The following is a 16,943-nucleotide window of genomic DNA, read 5'->3' as shown; positions in this document are numbered from 1 at the left end:
GGAGCCTGATGAGAGATCCCATCCCTGAGCTCTGCATCCTCCACTGATTTATAAATATCATCCAGAGGGGACTGCTAGAGCAGCAACTTCTGAAAAACAGGTACTGTAATCCCATGTACTGCTCAAACCCAAATATTTTGGAACCCTTCTCCCTGTCATGTTCTTGCTTTACAGTTTTTTATCCCTTTTACTTATTTTTAAAGTGATCCATATCTTATAGATCTATTTTATTTTCTCCCTGGGACTTGGCTTTTACTGCTGCACTCAAGCCCAGTTTTTAGCCTCAATTCCTATGGAATGGGCCTTACATAATGAATTTATTTGCATGTCTCCATCCATGGGGGTGGATGGAAACCAACCACAGGGAAAAGGACTCAAAAATAAAGAGCATCAAAACAGGTGACCAGGGAAAAGAGAAAGCAGATACAAACCTACAAGGTTCCTAAGATTAGAGGCCCTATTTCCATGTCATTTTTGACAGCCTGCAAAAGCAAAGTCCATAAAGCAAAGAGGTCAGATCTGACTTCTCTGTGTCTGCAGTCATAGAGAAGAATATATAGGTTTTTAAATACCTGTACAAAGCTGGGTGATTAATAAGTAGTTGCTCTATTTTAGGGCCACTAGAATATAACAAAGTAAAAATAACTAAGAAATAGACAAACCTTTAATTGACTAAATTAGGGCCCCAAAAAAGAAAAAAAAAACCACAAGAAGTAGAAGGAAGAATGAAATATAAAGCTAAGCTAGGAACTAAGAGTTTAACTACTCTTGGTAGTACAGAAAAAATTAATATTTTACATTCAAAGTAATGAATGCTTATCAAGTGCATCCAGAGCATTTTCACACAGCTTAAATACAAAGTTTTATTGAGAACAAAACTTGTCAGCCCCCACAAGACACTTCTCAGTGCTGCCTTCAGGGCTCATCCAGGTTTGTTTCCACCTGGCAGGAATTAATCTTGCTCTAGTGATTAGAAGGGAAAAGGACTCAAAAATAAACTTTAAAGAACATCAAAACAGGTGACCAGGGAAAAGAGAAAGCACAGATACAAACCTACAGACAACCAAGGTTCCTAGATTAGAGGCCCTATTTCCATGTCATTTTTGACAGCCTGCAAAAGCAAAGTCCATAAAGCAAAGAGGTCAGATCTGACTTCTCTATGTCTACAGTCATAGAGAAGAATATATAGGTTTTTAAATACCTGTACAAAGCTGGGTGATTAATAAGTAGTTGCTCTATTTTAGGGCCACTAGAATATAACAAAGTAAAAATAACTAAGAAATAGACAAACCTTAAATTGACTAAATTAGGGCCCCAAAAAAAGAAAAAAACCAAGAAGTAGAGGAAAGAATGAAATATAAAGCTAAGCTAGGAACTAAGAGTTTAACTACTCTTGGTAGTACAGAAAAAAATGAAGATTTTACATTCAAACTAATGAAAGCTTATCAGGTGCATCCAGAGCATTTTCACACAGCTTAAATACAAAGTTTTATTGAGAACAAAACTTGTCAGCCCCCACAAGACACTTCTCAGTGCTGCCTTCAGGGCTCATCCAGGTTTGTTTCCACCTAGCAGGAATTAATCTTGCTCTAGTGATTAGAAGCATGTTAAGATGTCTGCTCCTGGAGCTCTGCATCCTTCCAACACTAATTCTCCTTTCTGGAGCTTCCTACTTCTCAGCCATTTGTGAGGAGACTGAGAGGAGCTGTGTTTAATCCAGCTCCCTCTAAGGTAACTGTGCCCAGCTGCCAGGACAGGGCACAGCCTGCAGTTTGATGTGAAAACCAAACAGACAGCACTCCAACAAGTGAGATACACACCAGCACATCAAAATGAAAACCCAAGGGCTGTTTTAACCACTAATTTGGAATTATATGAGCTTTGTTTTCTAAACTACAGTATTGGTGGGAGTTTTAGTGCATCTGTGCTATCCTGAAACCTCAGACAGTGAAGATTCTCCAAATCCCAGTGCAAAAACAAAGCATCCCTCTGTACCTTCCTTTTTCACTCTGTATCCCTAACAAAACCATGTATTTACATAAATAATTATACATTTCTCTACAGAGGGGCTAGGAAAGACCTCTTCTAGTAGAATGTCTTGTTGCTTAACATCCTCAATATTTCATTTATTCAGGAGTTCACAAGAGTCCTAAATCCTCACTAATTTGACTGGAATTCCTAATGAATATTCAACAGAGTGCTTATAATTTTACATACCTTGAAGCCAAACTCTATCCCAGCAGGGCAGGACCACTCAGTAACAACTCCAAGAGTGTAGGGCTGGTAAAGAAAGCTCTTCATATCCCCACATAATTATATTGAAAGAATGCAAATGGTAACTTCAAATGAAATATTTTAGTATCAGACTTTCATTTGAATAGTAGAGGAAAATAAAAAAATAAAACCAAACCCAAACAACTTGGATTTGCTGACACTGCCCCAGACCACCATGCAGAGAAATTAAACAGTAAAAGCTCCAGCAGGACCCAAACCTGAAGTTTGGTTCCTAAATTTGAGACAGATGCACTCTGCAAATGCTCTGCCCTTTTGTTCTCACATCAAAGTAAATAATGAAAGTGGCTCCACTGGATTTTTTTGTTAGAGAAGAGAGTGCTAAAACTCCAGGGACATCAGCTCAGAGTTGTCATAGGCTTGCTGAAGGAAAGGACTGAGAACTGCAACACAGAGTTGGTTGTGAGATACAAAAAAAAAAATCTTAGTTTATTTAACAATGTTGTTAACATTTAATACAAAGACAAAAGCCAGTTCTCCTTTAAGGACTGTACAGACCTTATTCCATCTCCTGTACCACCCAAGCTCTCCTCTCAGAGATATGAAAGGGACAGCACTGAACTAATAAAGCCACTTATACTTGAGAGGCATGAAATTTAGCTTTGATTTTAATTCTTGGCCAACCTGATTTCCTTTTAGTCAAACTCTGTAACATTTCTATTTCCATTTTACTCCTCCAACACAATGAACAGGTACAAAAATATGGAAAATTCTAGGACAATCTAAAATTCTGTTCTACTTACAGGTTTATTTCTGATAGTCCCAGAATTCCTACAAAGGCTTCTTTGAAATGACCCCTGATTACCCCCATTCAAGTGTTAGATGCAAGAGGTTTTATTGGTTTTTTTGTTTTGCTTTTTTAGATAACCTCATCGTGGTCACAAATGTCAAATCCTGTTTTAAACATCTATAAAAGCATTTATAGACCTAGATGGCTAAGCTTAGGTCATGAAAAGAAATGTTAAGTCCCGATAGTCACTGCAATGCCTTCAGTTTTACAGCTTATTCTGGAAGTGCCACAAGTGGAATCTGAAAGACACAAGTTTACATCATTGGCATTAAAATTAAAGCTTATTTACAGGCTAGCAGCTCCCCACTGCCTGCAAACCTGGTTTTCAGAAGGGCTGAACATCTTTTGCCTTTGACAGCAGCTGTAAACTCGGGTCAGCCCAGGACAGGGTGTGCTGACAGCCCCATAGTTACACCCTGCACAGACACACCAGTTGCTTCAGAACAATCACTGCAGCCTCGTGATGTGACACAAAACACTGCCTGTTACAAGACCAGTGGAAATGTCCCACGTGGGCTGCCAGGAAATCTTCCAGGAGCTTCAGCAGGAAACTGTCACATCTCGTTTGGGTAACGAGCAGTGATGAGCAACACCAGCAACCCACAAGGGCAAAGCTTCAGAGGCAGGGCAGCACCTTGCTCTTTAAAAGATCACCCACAAAATAGTCCTGGAGATTATTTTTTGCATTCCAGAAGGTCTAAGGAGGAGGGGGAATGGTTTTCAAGCTGCTCCACAGAGTACAGAGGAAATCCCAGTGTGCTCCCTCTCTGCCCCTATTTTTGAGAGTCCCACAAAGCCACCCTCAAATTTAAATTTCTTGGCAGGGTGATGAGCACAGACCTGCAAGTGCTCATTTTGTCAGGTCACACCTTCATCTGTGTCTCCCACAGCCACTTGCTGTTCTGTGGAGAACACAGGGTAAGCAGAGGGAAGAATTCTCCTGACCAAAACTACTTCTTACAGTAGGGTGTATTTTGTGCTTGGCTAGAAGAACAGGCAACACCACTCCCACCAGCATGTTCAGGTTAGAGATCACCTACCAGCCACCAACTTTCATTAATCCTGCTGAACATCAAAGCAGGACAATAAGCTTTCAAATCTGAATTTTCAACAGCATCATTTATTTTTTTTTTAATAAACCATGGAATGAAATAATCTTGGAGACAGAGTCACCAGAACCAAGCTCTCCATTCACTAGGAGGCAATTCACCTACAGCTCAGTTTTCCTCAATTTTAAAATGTCTCCTTGATCAAAGAAGGTAACTGACCACTGGCAAGGCAACCAGTACCTTGTTTTGGTTTTTTTTGGAAGGACTCCTCTCTGAAACTGCAACTGAAAAAAACTTTGAGCTCTGACACCAAGCAGTAAATACTAATTCAGGATGAGCAGCAGTGGTTTGGATCAGTAAGTGAACACAGGGCTACTCAAGAGACTTTCTGCAGGAGTATTGGCAGAAAACAAGAAAAAAAAACAATGGAGGAAGAGGAGGAAGGGCTCCACAACAGCCCTTCTCAGGGACTGCATCTTTCTCAGTGACACCATGATCCCTACCCAACCACTTCTGACCCATTTCCAAACTTTTTTAAGCATTTCCTCACCTGCTCCCTCTATTCACCCACAAACTTTTGGCTGTCTGCCCCAGACTTTTGGGCAGGAGTCCTCCTGCTCTTGCTCTAAGGGTTAGGTTGGCAGCCTCAATCCTGAGTGAAGCAGAACTGGGACAACACCAGAGCTCAAGCAGCATGAGCAAACTGGGCACAAGCAAGCACTGCTGGAGCAAGGGGGGGGAATCCCAGTGCAACACCACAAACACAGCCCCAGCAGAGGCTGCTGCTCCCCTTCCCCCCCGCAAGGGCCAGCAAGGAGAAGTTGGAACACCTTGAAATGCCACTGAGTGGGGAGAAGCAGTGTAGGTGGTGTAGTTACAACCACCTCAGCAGGGTGTTGTCTCCAAACTGTGCACTTCTGACAGAATCCCACCCAGAATGCTTGGTAATTTTTCCAGGAACTGTTCCTGTGAAGGCAGAGCTGGAGCTGCTCTGCCCCTTTGAGAGACCTGGGAAATCTTCCACACTAAGGGTGAAATAATGGATCCTAAGGACAGGAACTTCCCAGTAATGGCTCCAGCATTCATCTATCAGCATTTAGGAGCCTTTGAGATGGGACAATTCTGAAATCTACTACAGGGCTGACCTGTCTTCCAGACAGGCACATCCACACAGAGCAGGATGGTTGACACCTTCAGGGAATTTTGGATGGATAATTGAACTGCCTGCTCCTTCCCTACATCACCATCATCCTGCTCCCACAAGGAACTTCCCAGAGGAGATCTGGGATCATCTGTATTATACAAATGACAGAGCTGGGAAGGCTCTGCAAGCTGGCAAAGCATGGGTGCTGGGAGGCAGAACTTACAGCAGCAGATGTCCTCCTCAGTGATCAACTTCTGCATCTTCAAACTGCCCTGCAACTACTGGTGCTATGTCCACTTCCATCCCATCTGAAAAACAACAGCCAGTGCTATGTCACATGGTGGGCTGGCAGGCAGGTGACATCACAGGAACAACAGGGAGTGTCCCCTGAGATGGCCAGAGCAGAAAACTTCTCTGCTGAGCTTCTAAAAGCAGCCTAAGGGAACACTGATGTGCTCACACCTTTGTGGTTTTGTTCCAGCTCTGTCATCACTGACAGACATCACTGCTTCCTACAACCTTGTCTCACCCTACCTTAAAAAAAAAACTTAAAAAGAAGATTTAAACTACTTCATTTTTAAAATGAAGTTTTGGTCTTAGAAATGGTGTGATTCCTTTTTAGCATGATGGCTTTAATGATGCTCCAAAAGAAGGAGGCTGGTCCTGCTCTGAAACTGCATTCAGCCATCAAGTTGGAAAAAAGGGACAATTGCTCAGTGCTGAAATGTAAAAAAATAAATCCTGAAACTGGGATTAGGAGGGGGACATTAATAATTGTAGTAGACTAAGATTAGGGTGGCAAATAAAAGTGATGAAGACAGCTTTGAGATACATGACATACTTGCTGTTCAAATAATTTTAATTTTCAAACCTCTGGGGTTCCGAAACCTCAAAAAAATTTCAAATGGAGAGCTCTGCTGAAAAATGAGGCTATCACCTCAGATTCTCTTTACATTACATAGTTTTTTTCAAAACTGTGGAACAAAGAGAACATGTAAACAACTAAAAAAATAAAGATTAGAAAATCACCCATGTGTATAAGAACAGATTAGTTATTATTCTGTTGACTCTCCTAGATAAGCTGATAAAAACACAACAGCTGCATCATGGTTTTTCTGGGACCTGTGCAAACTGCATGAAGATCAACAAGGCCAAATGCAAGGTCCTGCACATGGGCCAGGGCAATCCCAAGCACAAAAACAGAGATTGGACAAAGAATGGATTGAGAGCAGCCATGAGGAGAAGGACTTGGGGGTGTTGGTTGATGAAAAGCTCACCCAAGCCAGAAATGTGAGTGAGCAGCCCAGAAACCAACCATGTCCTGAGCTGCTTCAGCAGCAGCATGGCCAGAGGGCAAGGGAGGGGATTCTCCCCCTCTGCTCTGCTGAGACCCCACCTGGAGTCCTGGGTTCAGTTCTGGAGTTCCCAACACAAGAAGGACATGGAGCTGTTTTAGGGAGCTCACAAAGATACTCAGAGGGTTGGAGCAGCTCTGGAGCCAGGCTGAGAGAGTTGGGGTTGTTCAGGCTGGTGAAGGAAAAACTCTGGGGGTGACCTTAGAGCAACCTCAAGAAGCTGGGGAGGGACTTGGAGTGACAGGGGGAGGGGGAATGGTTTCAAGCTGCAAGAGGGGAGACTGAGCTTGGATATTCAGAAGAAATTCTCTGCTGTGAGGGTGCTGAGCCCCTGTCCCAGGTTGCCCAAGGAAGCTGTGGCTGCCCCATCCCTGGCAGTGTCTCAGCCCAGGTTGGATGGGGCTTGGAGCAACCTGGGCTGTGGGAGGGGTCCCTGCCCATGCAGGGGGGTGGAACTGGATGATGTTTCAGGTCCTTTTCAACCCAAACCATTCTGTGATTCTATGGTTCTTCATCCTTCAAAAATGTCAAATGGCACTGAAACACCATGAAAAAGAAAAAAAAGGTAAAAACCCCACAATGCTACTAAACTACTTCCCTGTTCTTCTCCCAGGTAACATACTGTAACAAACATACAATCTGAGATTGTTCTCTTTTCTTCAGGGAAAAAAAAAATCAAAACACCACCAAAAACCCCTTACTTATTGAATATGTTCGAACAATCACTAAGATTAAGGGACTACATCTTTCAAAAAGCAAGTTTTTTTCAGTGTATGTCAACTATTCTGAATTCACAATGCACTCTGCAGAGAGAATTACTAACCTATGATTTAGAGCATTTTAAGGAAAAAAATACTATTACCCATTTAGAGTGAAAATTGCTTCCTGATCCCAGCGTAGACTGACAAGTTTAATTTTCTTTTTTTTCCCAAATCCTAAATCAACTTCACCCTACCACTCTTCCAACAAATCATACCAGTAAGGGTCAAGACCTCTTAACACCCTTAACTCATTATTTAACTCATTAATCAATGCAAAGCAGACAACATGATGCCCAGGACCACAAGCATGTTGATAATCTGCAGCTGTGAACCAGGATAAACCCACTGATAATGCTCACAGTGCAGGAAAACATCACCGTCATTGTGGATTAGCCTGGCTGGAGAAATAATACCAAATATTCTTTAGTAAGGATTAAAAAAAAACAGCTTTTCTTACCTTCATACTCTCTTATAGAGTCCTCTGTTCTCACTCCAGCCATGTTGTACTGGCTGCTGACAGACTGGGCTAACATGCCTTCTAACCTCTCCAGGGTGGCCTGGCCCTCTGCAGTTAAATGTGACAATCCTTCTTCATAAGTGTAAAAAGTGGGGATGTCACCTTGTCCCAGCTCTGCAAAGACAGATTTGTGTTGATCAGACCTAAGTTTAAGAGCTGGCATCAAGCAGCAAGGTGGAGGAGCAGGACAATAGCTACAGAAATTATACCTAAAGGGAACCTACAGGAAGGCTGGAGAGAGACTTTTCCTAAGTGTTCAGTGACAGGAAAAGGGGAAATGGTTTTAAAGTGAAGGAGAACAGGTTTAGACTTGATCTTAGGAAGCTCTTCAGGACAAGGGTGGTGAGACTGGAACAGATTGCCCAGAGAAGTTGTGGCTGCCCCCTCCCTAGAGGTGTTTAAGGAATGGATGAATGAGGTTTTAAGCAGCCTTGCCTATTTTAGAGGCATCCCTGCCCAGAGCAGGCAGGTTGATGATCTCTGAGGTCCCTCCTAACCCAAACCTTTCTATGATTGCATGGAATTATGCTCCAATTAACTGACTGAGACAAAAAGAGTGCTTAGATCAGTCACAGAACACAACTAGGGATGTGAGCTGACCATGCCACAGTGTGACTTAGGAAAAGGAAAGGCTGATGTTTGTGTCTTCAGGCTTTTGAGAACAGTGTTTTTGCTGAACTCCAGTGACTTGTGGCAGCTTAGCTACAGATTTTCTACAGACTTCTGAGTTTCTACACTCTGCCTGTGGCAAAAAGAATGCTTTGGTGAGATGAGTAATAAACAAGCTTAGCAGTCCAAACCATTTTAAGGCAGATAGCTTAGGAGAAGTTCCAGGTATCCAAGTGAAGAAGAAGAGAAACAAAGAAACAAGAGCTACAAACCATGGGCCTCAACATCGTACTCGTCCCCCTCGTAATCGTTGTCTGAATCCTCATCATCTGGGTCAGGGTGCAGAGCTTGGCATTCACACATGGCTGAAAACATGGCTTCCACTGCAGGAACACAAATGAACACAAAACTCCCTTGTTTCTCCATCAAAACCCCACAAGAGCAGGCAAGAAATCTTGGGCTGAACAATCAAAGAGACTGAGGGTATTGCTTGAACAGATCCATGTTTGAAAATGTCACATTAGGAAGAAATTCTTTCTTGTGAGAGTTGGTGAGACACTGGAACAGATTACCCAAGGAAAAGTTGAGCAACCTGATCTAGTGGGAGATGACAAGGGGATGTGTGTCCAGTTCTGGAGTCCCCAGCATCAGAAGGACACAGAGCTCCTAGAAGGTGTCCAGAGGAGCCACTGAAATGCTCAGAGGGCTGAGCACCTCCCTGGGAAGCCAGGCTGAGGGATTGGGGTTGTTCAGCCTGGAGAAGAGGAGGCTCCCAGGGGAGCTCTGAGCAACCTTCCAATATCTGAAGGGGCTCCAAGAAAGCTGGGGGAGAGCTTTTTGCCTGAGTGTGGAATGAGAGGAAAAGGAGAAGTGGCTTAAAACTTAAAAATTTGAGATTTAGGTTAGATAATAGGAAGAAATCCTCTCCTGTGAGGGTGCTGAGCCCCTGTCCCAGGTTGCCCAAGGAAGCTGTGGCTGCCCCATCCCTGGCAGTGTCTCAGCCCAGGTTGGATGGGGCTTGGAGCAACCTGGGCTGTGGGAGGGGTCCCTGCCCATGCAGGGGGGTTGGAACTGGGTGATCTTTAAGGTCCTTTTCAACCCAAACCATTCTGTGGTTCTATGGTTCTTCATCCTTCAAAAATGTCAGATGGCACTGAAACACCATGAAAAAAAAAAAGGCAAAAAACCACAACGCTACTGAACTACTTCCCTGTTCTTCTCCCAGGTAACACTGTTCAGAGAAGCAGCATGCAGAAAGGGTAAAACTGGAGCTTGTTTTTTTTATCCTCAGGAAAAAAAAAAAATCAAAACACCACCAAAAATCCCTTACTTATTAAATATGTTTGAACAATCACTAAGATTAAGGGACTACATCTTTCAAAAAGCAAGTTTTTTTCCAGTGTATGTCAATTATTCTGAATTCACAATGAACTCTGCAGAGAGAATTACTAACCTATAATTTAGAGTATTTTAAGGAAAAAAATACTATTACCCATTTAGAGTGGAAATTGCTTCCTGATCCCAGTGTAGACTGACCAGTTTAATTTTCTTTTTTTTTTTCCCAAATCCTAAATCAACTTCACCCTACCACTCTTCCAACAATTCATACCAGGAAGAATCAAGACCTCCAAACCATTCTGTGATTCTCTGATTCAACAAGCCAGCAGCCGTGCAAGAAACAAAGCAGATTTCCTACATCCAGCCTGCTGCTTTGTCTCCTTAAAAAGCACTTTTCCAGTATTTTCCAGGTTTATCTCTGGACAGTTCAGTCTGTGGTCACTCACTACAGGATTCCTTGCAGCAGATAAACACAAGATTCTTAAACCTTGGATCCAACTCTAAGCTCCACACTGGAAAGGGTTCAACTGCTTTCCATCAGCATTGTCTGGAAATCAGCACGTTCCAAATGAAATTATCATTGACTCAAATGTAATTTATAATTAAAAAGATGTTTCCCATACAAGTTCTCTGCAAATGTACATAGATAAGATTATGTGTCATCCTTTTATACTTACAAGTCTCTACTTTAAAGCATTGGAATCTACCAATTGGATTATCCCCCCACAAGTTTGCATGCTGTCTCCAGGCACCTGACTGAATAATTCAAGCAGCTGCTTGGAATATTCCAGTTTCCAGCAAGATAAAATAATTTGCTTTCTTCTTTTCAGCACAAAGTAAACCAAGCAATTAGAGGAGGACACTGAGGGATCATGTCCCTGACATCTCTACACCCCAGTGCCAGGACCTGAAGCTAGGACAGGATTTCCCTCTTCACTCACAGGCTGATTTGTCACTGGGTACAAATCTGAATTCTGCAATTGGTTCAGCATCATCATCACTGTCCTCCTCCTCTTCCTCCCCTTCAGCCACAGGAGCCTCTTTTGTCTCCTCTCCTGTAAGAAAAAATGAAAGATTTAAGAGAAACACATCCTAAAAAGCAGTATTTTTGTTTATTCTTTCAGAAAGACACGTGTCATCAAATCAGAAACCTGGACACAACCTGTCAGAGGCACAAACCAACCCATTCCCATCCACTTCATGGATGTGTGAGGCCCTCTCATGGTCTCTAAAACATCTGCAGCCCAGACAAAAACCTCCCTATTTATAATTTTAGGATTTCAGGTTTCTGCAGTGGTCACATGGTGAATCCACACACCTCAAAATTGTTATTAAAAGATTGAAAATTGATTGTTATTAAACCCCCCAGTTCACAGACATCACAATTCAGTTGCTTTATATATGTATTTCTTTAAATTACATTGATTTTACACATTCCTAACACTACTGTCCTGAAATCCCCTCACTTCCAGTGTGGCCCCTCACTTTCTGTGAGTTAAAGAAATTCTCTACTCCATTTCCCACATTCCCAGCCAGCCAGCAAGATGTCAGAGGTAGAACCTGCACCCCAGGAGCAATGACAACCAGGAGCAAAGCTCTGCTTCCCAAGTTCCCAATTTTACTTTTTCTGAACACAAAACGCACACAGAAGATGGCTGCAGCTCATCACTTGGTGGCTGGGAAAGCTGCACTGACAGCTTCAAAAGTGCACAATTATCTTCCAGAATAAAAAGCAGGATACAGTGAAAGCTGTTCCACTGAGAGAGGCTTTTATCACACACACAAAAGTGGCACCACCAAGAAGATGAAGAAGCCAAGAAGCTGCCAGGCAGCTGCTCCAAAAAAACCTGATGTCCAAGGGAACTTCCCAATCCTTTTCCAACTGACACCCCAGGGGCACAGCTTGACACTGCTGAGACATTGAGTTGCAATGAAGGAAACCTCTGACATTTTTCTGGATAAAAGGGTGAGGATAAGGCACATGCACACACAGGGAGAGCAAGAAAAACATTCAGAGGAAGAACAAAATGTTCCCTGCCCAAATGAAGACTCCTGCAGGCAGAGAAGTGGAGAGGTTTGGGTTTGATGCTACTCAGTGATTAAAATCCCTGGCAAAGGGGAGATTTGAAAATGAAACAACTCTACTTGCTGTAGGAGATTAACTGTAGCCAGAGTTCAGACATGAAAGAAAACAAATAAACAAACAAAAAATCCCCAAGCAAAACTCCCCAAAATCAGTCTATGAATTTATAGGTAAGAAACATCCCAGGATATCTGGGTTTTCAAACACCATGATCAGAACAGATTAAAAGCTGAAAAGAAGATTTTTCTTCAGACAAGGCTCAGTTGTTACTTCAGAATAAACACAGTAAAAGGAAAATGAGGAAGAGCAACTAAGAGGTAAAATACACATCCTCTTATTATTTGTAGTGAGACTGGCAGAGAACATGTTAGAGAAGGAAAAAAAGAGGAGTATTAAGAGCTCCAAAACACCTCCTCAAAGGTTTGTCAGTACTTTCAGTAAATAGACCATTTGAGGAAAAATTAAATGCCAGTTTTTAACCTTTATACACAGTAAGCATGGAGGGGAAAGGAAACCTGCTCAAGCCTTAAGACTCCCAGCTCTTAAATAGAGGTGGCAGTTTATGACACAAAATATCAAAAGATCTGACAGAAGAGATGAATTAATACAAATATATAGAAAATATTCATGCAACAATGAAAAAAACTTTTTTTTCCTCAAGGTGAAAGCAGGAATGTCACAAGATTTGCTTCTGTGGGAAATCTACAAAGATCCATTAAGCCTGAAAATATCAGAAATTGTCTCTTTTTTAAGCAAAAGCTGTGGTAGAAGGAAAGGGAAAGCTTCCAGGCTCCTGTGAAACAAGAGGAATTCACAGAGCCTGGAAAGGGCAGTGCCAGTACCATAAATTCAATAAAGAAAAGCAATACCTAAGCTGGAAAGACAGGGAGACTGCAGAGGAACTAAAATGAGTGTAAGAGAGCAGAGAACTGATCCTCAGCAGCTCCAGCTGTGTGCAGCCAGACACTAAGAGCAGAACAGCACAGAAGTGACTCTGAACTCTACTTCTGGAGCTCCAGAGAAAGAAAAATAAATAAATTTTTAAAAAAAGCACCTGTTTGACTGAAACAGATAATTTTTAAAAGTAAAATTTCCTGCACTTTAAGCAGCAGCAGCAATGTTGTCATTCCAGGCATACCTTCAAATTTGGCATTGACCATGACATAGAGGTGCTCACAGGGGTAGGCAGTCAGGTCCCTGGAGACTGCATGCAGACTGATGGTGGGATAATCCAAGGAGAAGCCAACTCCAGAGTTTTCCAGCCAAGACAGACGACTAACAGGGAAGAGAGGGGAAAAAAAAATTAAAAAAAAAAATGGAGAGATGGGTTAGAAACTACCAGAGGAATTTAAGGGACCTAAGGAAAGGGAAAGCAACCCTCAGAAAATACTAGTTCTGGATAAGGTGTACACCAGGTGTAGCAGCTGGTGCTGGTTCTGCCCCAACAGGTCCTTGTGACAGAGTAACTGATGGCTGAGGTAAGAGAAACCTTTACTTAAAGAAAAAAAAAATGAAGCTGAGCACCCTAAACCATATTTCAGCTTTATTACATGTGCATAAAACCATTCATTTCTCCCCCTAACTTTTAATTTTCTTCTCTCTGTAGATACCAACCACCCCAAAGATAACTGCAGAGGTTCCAGATCCATAATTCTGTTGATTGTCTGTGGTTTCTAAAGACAAAGAAAGTCACTACTGTCATTTCTAGAGGACTGCAGAGCTGGTGTGGGTATAACCTGCATGCAGACAAACAACCAGTCCTGCGAGCAGCAGAGCTGACACTGCCAGGTTCTGGTTGTTCTGGTTTCCTACTCCTCACAACTTCTCTGCCACAACCTCTCCTTTCCCCCAACATTTCCACCTTCATTCCTCAGCACCAGAGGCAGCTGCTGAGCTGTCACCTCCTTCATATCAGAAGGGTCAATGTCTTTCTAGCAGCCAAGAAATCAAATTCCTGCAAGTTTTGGCTGTTCCTGATCAATGAATTCACAAAGGGAACAGAAACACTGAGGGGCTGAGAGAGAGGAACCTCCATGATGCTTGAAACTCAGCATCAAATCAACCCTGTCCTGGAGGCATCAGAAGGAGCCCAGAGGAGAAGTCAAGGGAGAGGATTCTCCCCCTCTGCTCTGCTCCCACCTGGAGTCCTGTGTCCAGTTCTGGAGTCCCCAGCATCAGAAGGACACAGAGCTCCTGGAAGGTGCCCAGAGGAGCCACTGAAATGCTCAGAGGGCTGAGCACCTCCCTGGGAAGCCAGGCTGAGGGATTGGGGTTGTTCAGCCTGGAGAAGAGGAGGCTCCCAGGGGAGCTCAGAGCAACCTTCCAATATCTGAAGGGGTTCCAAGAAAGCTGGGGGAGGGCTTTGGACACAGGGGGGTAGGGAGAGGAGAAGGGAAATGGGTTAAAACTTGGAGAGAAAGGGGAGATTGAGGTTGGAGATGGGGAAGAAATTCTGGAATTTGAGGGTGGGGAGAGCCTGGCACAGGTTGAGAGAGTTGGGGGTGTTCAGTCTGGAGGAGAGAGGAGAGGAAGAGAGGAGAAAAGAGAGAAGAGGAAAGAAGGAGAAGGAGAAGGAGAAGGAGAAGGAGAAGGAGAAGGAGAAGGAGAAGGAGAAGGAGAAGGAGAAGGAGAAGGAGAAGGAGAAGGAGAAGGAGAAGGAGAAGGAGAAGGAGAAGGAGAAGGAGAAGGAGAAGGAGAAGGAGAAGGAGAAGGTTCTGGGGAGACCTTGGAGCAGCTTCCAGTGCCTGAAGGGGCTCCAGGAAAGCTGGGGAGGGACTTTGGACAAGGGCCTGGAGGAATGGGATGAGGGAGAATATTTTCAAGCTTCAGAAGGGAAGATTTAGATGAAATATTAGGAAGAAAGTGTTTGCTGTGAGGGTGCTGAGCCCCTGTCCCAGGTTGCCCAAGGAAGCTGTGGCTGCCCCATCCCTGGCAGTGTCTCAGCCCAGGTTGGATGGGGCTTGGAGCAACCTGGGCTGTGGGAGGGGTCCCTGCACATGCAGGGGGGTTGGAACTGGATGATGTTTCAGGTCCGTTCCAACCCAAACCATTCTGTGATTCTCTGACTCAACGACCCAGCAGCCATGCAAGAAACAAAGCAGATTTCCTACATCCAGCCTGCTGCTCTTTTTGTTCTCAGAACATTGTCCTACTACAGAAATACATCATATTGAATACACTTTTCCACAGTTCAAGAAAATCATGTTTCCTGAATCAAGGAGCTGCCTTCTGCAACTGCACGGTACAGGGAGAATTTAAAAGACATTATAAAGAGCTAAGATAACACCCACCAGAACAACCAAACTGACTGCTGCCCTGAGAAAACACAGCGTCCAGGTGACACATGACATAAGAGATTCGAACCACCACGGGAGTTCCTAACAACAAAACCCAACAGCCCCTCCCACTCCCCTGACGATGGCAGAGAGTTGCCGGGTGTTCAGCGCTCTGCCGTTCCCTCTTGAGCTCTTTAGAAGACCATTCCAAGTAAAAACAGCAGCAAACCCCCCCTCACAGCCATCTTTGAGGACCACCCCTCCATTCAGCTCCTTCCATTCCAGCCCCACTCCCCTCAGGGGAGATCCCCACCAGAGAAGGGACCCTCAAAGCCTGGTCTCCCTCAGATACCATCAGCGAGTCCTCTCACGTCGGTATCCCCGATCCCCACCGGGCAGCCTCCCCCTCATCCCCTCAGAGCATCCCCCACACCCTGAGGCCTACGCGAGTCCCGACACCACCACCCCCCCCCCCTACACACCCACACCTCGGTTCCGACTTCCCTCACCTCTCAGCGATGTAAAGCGTGCCCGAACCCAAGGTACGCCCCGCCAGCACCGCTTCGGTGTCGGGCTGCTGGTGGCGAACGCCTTCGGCCGGCGGCGGGAACCGCTTGAGGAAACTCATGGCGCCGACGCCGCCACCGCCGCCTTCTTCCACCATCGCCCCGACACCGGAAGCGGAAGTGGCCGAGCTGCCGGGCCGCTCTAGCCGCTCGTCTCGATGGTGCGGGCGGGTAGCCTGTGCTCACCCCGCCGCCATCTTGGGTCCCTTCCCGCCCTTGGGGCGCGGCGCTCGGCGGACCCTGCGGGGCCTGAGGGAAGGGAGAGAGGGGGGGGAACGGAGCTGTGAGGTACCACAAGGCATTAAAAGTGATTTTTCACCTCATCACCGACCCGCGGGGGCAGGGGACAGCGTCTCATCCCTACGGGTGAGTTGTGGTGCAGCCTTCATAGAATCATAGAATCGACTGGGTTGGAAGGGACCTCAGAGATCATCAAGGCTCTTGCCAGACGACTTTCAACAAGACGAGAGGGCATGGTCTCAAGTTGTGCCAGGGGAAGTTTAGGTTGGATATTAGAAAGAATTTCTTTATGGAGAGAGTGATCAGGCATTGGAATGGGCTGCCCAGGGAAGGGGTGGATTCTCCGTGTCTGGAGATATTTCCAAAGAGACTGGATGTGGCACTGAGTGCCATGGGCTGGGAACTGCAGCAGTAGTGGATCAAGGGTTGGACTTGATGATCTCTGAGGTCCCTTCCAACCCAGCCAATTCTATGATTCTGTGATTCTATGAAGTCCAACCCTTGATCCACTACTGCTGCAGTTCCCAGCCCATGGCACTCAGTGCCACATCCAGTCTCTTTTGAAATATCTCCAGACACGGAGAATCCACCCCTTCCCTGGGCAGCCCATTCCAATGCCTGATCACTCTCTCCATAAAGAAATTCTTTCTAATATCCAACCTAAACTTCCCCTGGCACAACTTGAGACCATGGCCTCTTGTCTTGCTGAGAGTTGCCTGGGAAAAGAGACCAACCCCCCCCGGCTCCAACCTCCTTTCAGGGAGTTGTAGAGAGTGATGAGGTCTCCCCTGAGCCTCCTCTTCTCCAGCCTCAACACCCCCAGCTCCCTCAGCCTCTCCTCACAGCATCTGTGCTTAAGTCCCTTCACCAGCCCAGTTGCCTCCTTTGGACCTGCTCCAGGACCTCAAGCTCCTTCCTGAGCTG

The 16,943-nt window shown here is 44.8% G+C and overlaps 1 protein-coding gene across 1 annotated transcript; it reads right to left on the bottom strand.

Moving 5' to 3' along the window:
• Positions 1-2,688: 2,688 nt before the first annotated feature.
• Positions 2,689-15,890, bottom strand: CLNS1A (chloride nucleotide-sensitive channel 1A). Its single transcript, XM_030455434.1, has 7 exons — positions 15,723-15,890; positions 13,077-13,213; positions 10,797-10,910; positions 8,790-8,900; positions 7,849-8,022; positions 5,499-5,583; positions 2,689-3,321 (listed from the first exon to the last, which is right to left on the bottom strand). Exons 1-6 carry the CDS (start codon positions 15,875-15,877, stop codon positions 5,516-5,518), a joined length of 759 nt encoding a protein of 252 aa, XP_030311294.1. The 5' UTR covers positions 15,878-15,890; the 3' UTR covers positions 2,689-3,321; positions 5,499-5,515.
• Between the last annotated feature and the right edge of the window lie 1,053 nt (positions 15,891-16,943).

Source organism: Calypte anna, chromosome 1, assembly GCF_003957555.1.
Source record: "Calypte anna isolate BGI_N300 chromosome 1, bCalAnn1_v1.p, whole genome shotgun sequence".
Classification (NCBI taxonomy): domain Eukaryota; kingdom Metazoa; phylum Chordata; class Aves; order Apodiformes; family Trochilidae; genus Calypte; species Calypte anna.
This window is presented reverse-complemented; position numbering and strand designations above follow the sequence as displayed.